The sequence below is a fragment of the Salmo salar genome, chromosome ssa29 (assembly GCF_905237065.1).
Source record: "Salmo salar chromosome ssa29, Ssal_v3.1, whole genome shotgun sequence".
Lineage (NCBI taxonomy): Eukaryota > Metazoa > Chordata > Actinopteri > Salmoniformes > Salmonidae > Salmo > Salmo salar.
The window spans coordinates 15,960,699-15,970,476 of NC_059470.1; the positions used below are offsets into that span (position 1 = coordinate 15,960,699).

Genomic DNA, 9,778 nt, shown 5'->3' on the forward strand with positions numbered 1-9,778 from the left:
TGACACCATAATACATTCTACAGACCCCACTGAGTATTCCCTACAATAATCTTACTCTGGCACCCACAATATTTTTCGCTCAAAAAACAATATGTATTCAATATAAAGTGATTCACATTGTGGCCGCCAATGGAATGGGTGGAGCAAAAGGCCAGCCTCATTTCTTTGACATTGGAACATGTTTTAAAACATACATTTAATGCAAATGTCACTTAAATATGAACGAATATGATTCATTGTTAATGTTTAGACAATCATTTGTAATATACTGTATAATTAATAATACAGGTAATTGACAATTTTCTACTATTACGTGGGAGACATTTATTTCGAAAATTTCCGAAATTCCGTGACCCGGAAGTACCTTTTTAATGTTGCTGACGAGAAGCTTAAGTTGAACGTGGCTAACATTGGTTTACTTTCATCAGCTCTTTCTTTACTCCAATAATTCAACGTTACTAGCTAAGATACTGTAAAAAAAAAAGATCATCCGGGTAGGCCTAGTGTATAAAATATATTAAAAGTCATTATCGACTGATTCATGCGTCACATGAAAACTGTAGATAGGTAAACGAAATTATTTCCAAAGATATGTGTTAAACACAATAGTATTTTAGAAGACAGAAATGTAAGTATGAGCCCTATCGGGTCTATTTAGCCCTTGATCATGACTCAGTTACATTACATTACACAAGTCATTTGACGAAGGCGGCTTCTTTAGTGGGGTGTTTTGTTAAAATACCTGACGCTCGATCTGAAGATTAATTAACACGCATCGCTTGCGGTACGGTATTGGAAGCATAAGGACCTTATCTTTTATATCAGCGAGAAATAATAATAAAAAAGGCTAAATAAACCCCTTGATAGTGTGGATTGTGTTCCCATACGGCAATGTTACAGCGCTTGTTTACGGAAAACAGGAGCGACCACGTGCTAATGAGCTAAATCGCATGCTCAGAAGTGTAGAATAAATGTAGTTTCGTTGGATGGAGGCAAGCATCCATAGCAGTATGGATCTGTGTAAAATTGCTACAGTAAGTGTATCTTTTTTTATTTGAAGGATTCTTTCTCGCTGACGAAAGATAAGGGCTATATGTTTCAAAAGCCTTGTCACAAGCGATGATTATTGACGTTTCTAAACGTTAAATATGCACTATGCAGAAATCGCTCAACCATTTCGTTGTTGCTAAAATTTTAATATTAATATTTCCAGTTTGTATATATATTATTCCTAATATTTCCAGTTTGTGACAAAACAAGCTAGTATAATGTGGAGTATCATTGTACCATCTAAACTGTTGTGAAATATCTGTTCCATAACCAAAAATATTGTATTTTCAGTTTTTTGAAGCTGGTGTACAACACCAAAAGTAAAATATGGGAAAACAAAACTTAACAGGAAGCATAGAAATAGCACACACAGAACAGATCTACTGCTTCGCACACTTGCTTTCAATGAGATTGACAGATGTATTTCTATGTTAGTTTCATTGGGTCCCCCCAAAAAGTTACATATTGCAGCTTTAACCCAGCATTGGGATTGTTCTTATGGACAAAGCTAATTGACTACCACAGTATGAGTCATTAAACCCAGAGATGGTTCCAATTGTTTATCCGCCATAGATTTTTCCATCTGGGATTTTAGAACTACTACATATAAGGTCTGTGTTTCGTGTATGCTTACCCTGGCTTTACGTTTTGATAACCGAGCAAATCGCTCTAGGACAAGGTAACTTTTTATCAATAATTAGCATTGCACTTTTTTTTTTAGTAAATTGAGGCTAATATATTGATAAAACGCACCTTGCCCGAGAAAGAATTACACGGCTATCAAAACGTCACAAGTTAAGCCTTCACCAAACACAAATAATTGTAATTTCTTTGTAAAATGAATGGCGGAAAAACCATTGGAACCATTTCTGTGTTTTTATGGGTATTCTGATGTGTCCACTGTGACGGACTAGAGCTGAGAACTGTAGGGAGAAGGCAGAATGCCGCCTAGAGTTTGATAGCTAGGGTATTTAAAATCATATTCTTCATCAACCATCTCCCTGACTACCTTTCTCTGATCAAGCCATGAACTGTCCCTCTCCACCTTTGGCACTCAAAGACTTGGCCTGTATTGGTTGACTTAACTATACAGTAGCTAGGCTACTCGTGATGATGTGTTGGTTGACCTAACTATACAGTTGCTAGGCTACTCATGATGATGTATTGCTTGTTTGTTTTTTGGCTTTTGAAGCACTTTGAGATTGTTATGAAAAGGGCAATAGAACATGTGTAAATTATTATTCACACTGGTCAAGTAATTTAGCGACAGCTAAACTTAGTAACTGTTCAAATACTATAGCTATAACCAGGATAGATTGTTATCAAGATGTACAGTAGCTACATAAATGTTACATTTCAACAGCTCCTGACAAGGAACTTGCATCACTGAACGTATTGCCTGTTATTATTTGATGTCATTAACCCTGTACAATCAGTCTTATCTAATCTGTTTTACAGATATGACATAACAACCACATCAAAATGCTTCCAGTAGCCTACTGTCAAAGGGTGAAAATGTTTATAGTGATGGGAGTGTTGAACAACACACGGCAGCTTGCTCTGAAAGCTGTGAGATGGCGGACAAGCCCTTTCTCAATATCCAGATCGTGGCTATCTACTGTACCCCAGATAGAGGACCGAAACATCCTGCTAATGGGTCTGCCTGGAGCAGGAAAAACCTCTGTGGGGCGTGTTGTTGCTCATAGACTGGGAGTGCCTGTCATTGACGTGGACGACCATATCCTGGAGGTGACATGGAAGATGCCGGTGGCTGACAAGCTGGCCGAGGTCGGAGGGGAACGTTTCCTGGAAGAAGAGGGTCGGGCTCTGTGCAAATTATCCACCTCTGGTAGTGTCATCTCCTTAACAGGATCCAACCCACTCCACTCTGGGGCTATGCAGCACCTCAAACGCACTGGACTGGTAGTGTATCTGGATGTAGCCACCGATGACATCATACAGAGGCTGTCCAAGATGAAAGTGAACAGGATTGTGGGCCAGGAGGCTGGGGTACCCATCAGGCAGATTCTACACTACAGGAAGCAGTTTTATGAGAAATGGCTTGACACTAGAGTGCTCTGTGGGACTGGAGATACTGTTGAGGAGATTGCAGAGAAGGTGCTTCAGGCTGTGGAGAGATACCAGAACTCGAAATCGGAGACCTTTGTGTCAACCAGGAGGGAGAACGGATCATCTAGTGATTCAAAATACTTCAGTGACGTTGTTTTAGAGGGGTTAGCTCCCGATGGTGGACTATACGTGCCCCAAAAAGGCTTTCCGAAGCTCGACGTACGAGAATGGCTAAGATTAGCAGAAATGTCCTATCCTGAACGAGCCTTAGCCATGCTTGAAAAGTGCATACACCCCATGGACATCCCTAGTACCGATCTCAGAAGAATGGTGTTCAGAGCTTACGGGGTTAACTTTGCCAGCGAGGCCATTGCACCGGTGAAACACTTAGTTCATAACCAGTTTGTGCAGGAGCTCTTCCACGGCCCCACTGCTTCGTTTAAAGACCTGGCCTTGCAGTTGATGCCTCAGCTCTTCGCCTATTGCCTCCCACAAATGTGCAACTACCTCATCCTTGTGGCAACATCCGGTGACACCGGCAGTGCAGTGCTGAGTGGGTTCGGCAACCTTCATGACCTGGACCGGCAGAGGGTCGGCGTGCTGGTGTTCTTCCCAGAGGAAGGAGTGAGTGAGATCCAGAAGCGACAGTTGACAGCCTACAAAGAGGGCAACGCCAGGGCTGTCGGTGTCCTATCCGACTTTGACTTCTGCCAGAGGGCCATTAAGAGCATGTTTGGGGATTCAGGTCTGACAGGGCATTTGGCTGTGGAGTATGGCACTGTCCTCAGCACTGCTAACTCCATCAATTGGGGAAGGCTGCTACCACAGGTGAGGCCCTGCTGTAAGATGACACAGTACTACTTGTGTTTTTAAGGCTCAGAAAATGTGCTGGATGTATGTTATTTTTTATTTGTATTATAGGGGATTAACAAACCCATCTTAATTATATACAGGGGTAGGAGTGAATACATTCTAAATGAACATTAAATACATATAGCTATCCTAAACAATTAATTGTTTTATTTATTCATTTCATTCAGTCTAGGCTACTTAATGTCTTGGTATGTTGTTGTACAGCTCAAGTAGCGTTACTTCATTACCTCCTGTTTCTCTCCAGGTGGTCTATCACGCCTCAGCATATCTAGATCTTTTCAAAGATGGGGTTATCAAGTTCGGAGAGCCCATCGATGTATGCATCCCTACCGGTAACTTTGGCAATGCCATGGCGGCCCTGTACGCTAAGCAAATCGGAATCCCGATAAGAAAAATCATCTGCGCTTCCAACCAAAACCGAATCGTTTCTGACTTTATTACGACAGGGGTGTGTGATCTCCGAAACCAGCCTCTCATTGCCTCGCTTTCCCCAGCCATAGACATCCTCAAATCCTCCAACCTGGAGAGATTTCTCTACCACGCCTCAGGTGGTGATGGCCGTCTTGTTAGAGATCTGTTCACGAGCTTAGAGAAAGACCAGTACTTCAAAGTCTCTGAGTCATTGCTCCAAAAGATCCAGGAGGATGTGGTGGCTGGCTGGTGCTCTGAAGAGGAATGTCTGGCTGCCATCCTAAATGTTCACACCAAAACTGGTTACGCGATGGACACACACACCGCTGTTGCTAAGGCGGTTGCTGACCGGCTACAGGACCCATGGTGTCCAGTGGTGATCTGTTCCACGGCGCACCACGGGAAGTTTGCCCCCACCGTCCTCAAAGCGCTGCGGTGCCCGAACACTAATTACAACCCCTCAGATCCTCTGGACCAGCTGAGGGAGCTGGCCTCTGTAGCGTCCACACCTCGGATGCACCAAAACATGCTTCAGTGCCTGAAGGATAACAGTGGAGGAGAACATGCAGTGTGTCAAGCAGATTTCAGTGTGTTAGTGGAGGAGGTGGAATCCATGATTCAAGACTCTTTCTTGAAAGTTCTTTAGGTCTCTTTCAGATAAACAAACAGGTAAAGACTCTGGGGTAGGGTGGTTCATTTTATTTTCATTCAGTGTGTTGAGGGCAGTTGAAAATGAAAGTCAGCCCATGAATTGATAAATCATATGAATTCATGTGGGGGTTTTTTCTCTAATGAATTGTGCAATTGATCTCTTTATTTGACAGAATTTGAGTTTAGATGATGTTTCTACAGCGACTGGAGATGTCATAACAACATAAGTCTTCTGTACCCACTAGATGGTGATATTTACCACATGGCTCCTATGCAGCCAAGAGGTCCCCTCAGGTTTCATGATCGGTAGTCCTGGTTCAGAAGCTCCTAACTAGCCCCAACGGCCCAATACATGAGACTAAATTGTGGAGTCATTACCTTGTGCCAAAGGAAGAACTATATATAGAACTAAATATGCTTGTTTATGTTTATGTCATGTAGTATGGTTTAACCCAGATGTGCTGTTTGTTACAAGCAATTCGCTACCACCCGCAATAGCATCTGCTAAACATGTGTATACGACAAATACAATTTGGTTTGCTGTTGTTTATTTTTTACAAATGTATGCTCATATCCCTTCTTTTGGATGTACTATGTTATGTAACTGTCAGAACTGTCATATTACAATCCTAAACAACACGAAGGACATACTCAGGTTGATGTTCATCTGGCCATTGGTATTAAATGTTTGTTTGTGTAAAGTCATTATTCTCTTTTGATATGAAGGTTTTTGAATATAGCTTCATTCACTGAACAACAGTTATAGTGATCCATAAATAAGAAATACAACTTTTGCTGGGAAAATATATTTCTCTAATAAACAAACCCAACTGCTCTCTGAGAATGAGTGCAGTTGTAGCCAGAGCCAGAAGTTCCAGAACCATCCTCATCCTCCACTTCCGCCAGAGAAGCGATGAGAATAGCTGAGGTGCTGATAAAGCAAAATGGCGGATCTCTCCTCGTGACATTAAAACCTGGCTAATTAATCTCGACGAGGTTCATGGTCCAGTAATTGCTGGGGAAAGTTGGAGAGGCAGTGAGAACCTCCTATCAATGCCCACACACTCATTAACTAGGCTTCTACTAACACAGCTGGCCTTTATTGCTGCACAAAATCCTTTTACTGTTTGCACTATCCCTCAGCTCTTTCATACTAGTACATTAGCTGTCAAGCCAAGAAATAAGAGTCAGGTTTCAAAGCTATTTACATTTCTATTTAAATGTTAAGCCTATTTTTCTGTCATTTTTACTCTCTTTTGTCTCTACTGTAGATAATTTCAGGCCCATGCCAAAACTGGTTGTGATAGCATAGTATTTCATCATGACACATGAAGAGGATGAACAATAGGGACACATAAGGAAGTGACTTTGCTTTTACTGTTCAGGTTCCATATAGACAGAAATGGAATGAGGAAGGGCATCAGTATTTTCACCCAAACACCTAAAAGATTAGTAGAAGATAAGTTAGTATGATGTTCAAGGTTTCAAAGTCAACTATGCTATCAGTATGACCTCATTATCAGAAGTAAACCTAGGTCCAACAACGCATGTATATTCAACCTAGGAGTGAACCAGGAAATGATCTGAAAATATAGAATGGAACATGTCATTTGCTCCTCTACTATTCAAGCCTTCAAATCGTCTCCCATTGTGCTGCTAACATTCGACCAGCTTAAAATAGAACTGTTCGACATTCTGGAAGGCGACACGCAATGAATGATCATTTCATGCTGGGGGACTTTCTCCAACCTCTCTCCATCTACGGTGATAGAGAGGACAGAAATGGATCTGTCTCCGTGGATATCAATGGAGTCATTTAAATCCATGCAGGTGCTGCTTCAGCAGCTGGAGGGGGGAGGGAAAATATATGTTTCATAGATCTCCAGGATTGCTTATGACTGCAGTTGTTAAAATAGATCGAGGTTCAGGCCACGTTAGATGAAACACTTCTCCGGCGTGCCTTCTCGTTTGGATCACTGTCTCTCTGGCAGAATAGTGAAGAGCTTGTTTGTTTTTTTTGCCTTGTCTACATTTATTCAGCCGTAAAATGCAGTTTGCCTTGCGTTATGCGTTGTCTTATCATTACACAGATGGATGATAGTTAAAATTAGTCTGGTTTTTGTGTACTAAAATCTTTATGCCGTATTCTGAGGCTAACCAATTAAAATGTCCAAATGATGCCACAACGCAGGTTGTACGGAAACATCTGGAAAGTTCCCTCTGTAGAGTTCTGTTATTCTCCCACATCAACTGTGTGTGTCTTCACAACAGAACTGTGTGTGTGTTTGAATGTGTGAGAAATGGAGAGAGAACGGAGGGGCCTGGTTTAAGGTGATCTATTTGTCTTGTCACAATGAAAGGCTTCTGCACCTGGGTTATTGGGCCTGAGGGAGATAGATAGAGAGAAAAGGACTGGGGACATTAGGATAAATTATGGGTTAGACTGTTTGTGTGCCGAGTGCATGCGCACCTGTGTGTGTGTGTCTGTCCACATTTTTTGTGAGTTTGCCATTGTATCTATCCACACTGTATTTGTGTTAGTGTGCACTGAAGGCTGTGTGTAACCGTACTATATGTGCCTATAGCAATAAATGTGTTGGTGATACATGCATGTTTACATCTGTGCCTATGTGCACCTTGTGTGTGTGCATGCGTGTGTACACAGAAACCTACACAGTGCTGCAGTCTTATTAATCAGGCTCTTTGGCAGGTGTGTGAGGAGTGTGGGGGGAGGTGTGTTTGTGTGTGAGAGAGAGAGAGAGAGAACTGTTCCTCAGCACCTAACGGCCCACGGCTGGGTGAGCAGGGATAATTGCAGGTGCCAGCCTGTTTCCATCTCCTTAACGTGGACCTGTGGCATAATGGAAACTGCTCATTCGCCACGAAGGAGGGAGGAAAAAAGAAAAGAAAGGATAGAGAGGTTAGGAAATGAGAGAGGGGATTGCTATGGTTCTGTGATAGCAGTTCTCCCAAAATATGTTATATTTTATTCATACATTTGTGTTATTCCTTCTTTTAATGTTATTCAATTGGAATCCAAGGTTCCATGAGATGTATAGGCTGTACGGAAATGGTACTGTACTAAACGACCAGTTGAAGAACAGTGTGATTATGGTGGCCCAGAGGGAGATTGTATGGTGTGTGCTGCACGAGTTTCGCATTTTTAAACAGTCACACCCATATTGATCAGGCCACACCTCGCCACACCCACCAAACGGGAGCAAACGTGCCTCAAAGGCTGTTATAAAGAATTGTTTTGGGGAAACGTTTCACTCAATACAAACACTCACACAACGTAGCAAACGTTGAATCGAACTGAACGCACCCTTGGTTTGAGAGAGTGGGTGTCAGGATGGGGGAAGCCATCTTGACTCTCTGTGATGGTCAGAAATGTTTGTAACTGGGCAATTCCACAGTAACAGATTGATGTAGATACTCAGAATTCTTCCTTTAAAATGTATTCCAAACAAAAACCAATGATTGCAAAGTTAAACAAACCATACCACTCTATGCACAAGGACTACTTTTAACAAATTCCACAGAACATTTTACAAAAAGTAATTTAATTGCAGAACAGTGCAAATGCGAAGTTGGGTATCAGAATGACGGTTTGTGCTGTCTTTCTGTTAGGGTTAACCCACTTGATGGGAATTGTAATGTGGCGCATATAATGAGGATCGATACACTGCCCTCTCAGAAAAGAGTACCCGTGCTTCAACCAACCTCGTCACATGTCCAGAGCAGTGCGTTCCGATGGCCCCACGGCCGCCATCCCACTTTGGATACCAACGTAGCGAACGGTGGGACAGGGAAGCGAACTCAGGTTTTTGGCGTGAAAGGCAAACACCCTACGCATCGCTCCAATAGAGCCACCAGATCCCTGGTCGGGACCCGGTGAAGGCGATTGTGAAAGCTGCCGTTACCGTCAATACTACTCGCCAACGTGCAATCATTGGACAATAAATTAGACGAGGTACGATCACGAATATCCTACCAACAGGACATCAAAAACTGTAATATCCTATGTTTCACGGAATCGTGGCTGAATGACGACATGGATATTCAGCTAGCGGGATATACGCTGCACCGACAAGATAGAACAGCACACTCTGGTAAGACGAGGGGGTCGGGCTGTGCAAATTTGTAAACAACAGCTGGTGCACGAAATCTAAGGAAGTCTCTAGATTTTGCTCGCCTGAAGTAAAGTATATTGTGATAAATTGCAGGCCACACTACTTGCCTAGAGAGTTTTCAGCTATACTTTTCGTGGCTGTTTATTTACCACCACAGACAGATGCTGGCACTAAGACCGCACTCAGTCAGCTGTATAAGGAAATAAGCAAACAGGAAACCACTCACCCAGAGGCGACGCTCCAAGCGGCCGGAGACTTTAATGCAGGGAAACTTAAATCAGTTCTACCAAATTTCTATCAACATGTTAAATGTACAACCAGAGGGAAAAAAATTCTAGACCACCTGTACTCCACACATAGAGACGCGTACAAAGCTCTCCGTCGCCCTCCATTTGGTAAATCCGACCACAACTCTATCCTCCTGATTCCTGCTTAAAAGCTAAAATGAAAGCAGGAAACACCAGTGACTCAGTTTATAAAAAAGTGGTCAGATAAAGCAGATGCTAAACTACAGGACTCTTTTGCTATCACAGACTGGAACATGTTCTGGGATTCTTCCGATGACATTGAGGAGTACACCACATCAGTCA

The 9,778-nt window shown here is 42.5% G+C and overlaps 1 protein-coding gene across 2 annotated transcripts; it reads left to right on the forward strand.

Annotated features, from left to right (window-relative positions):
• Nucleotides 1-371: 371 nt before the first annotated feature.
• thnsl1 (threonine synthase like 1) lies at nucleotides 372-5,760 on the forward strand. 2 transcript variants are annotated; one of them, XM_014181000.2, is made up of 3 exons: nucleotides 372-1,034; nucleotides 2,509-3,948; nucleotides 4,238-5,760. In XM_014181000.2, exons 2-3 carry the CDS (start codon nucleotides 2,533-2,535, stop codon nucleotides 5,048-5,050), a joined length of 2,229 nt encoding a protein of 742 aa, XP_014036475.2. In that variant the 5' UTR covers nucleotides 372-1,034; nucleotides 2,509-2,532; the 3' UTR covers nucleotides 5,051-5,760. The 2 variants fall into 2 exon arrangements, with proteins under 2 accessions (XP_014036475.2, XP_014036474.2); XM_014180999.2 differs by having other exon boundaries at nucleotides 372-628.
• The last annotated feature ends 4,018 nt before the right edge of the window (nucleotides 5,761-9,778 follow it).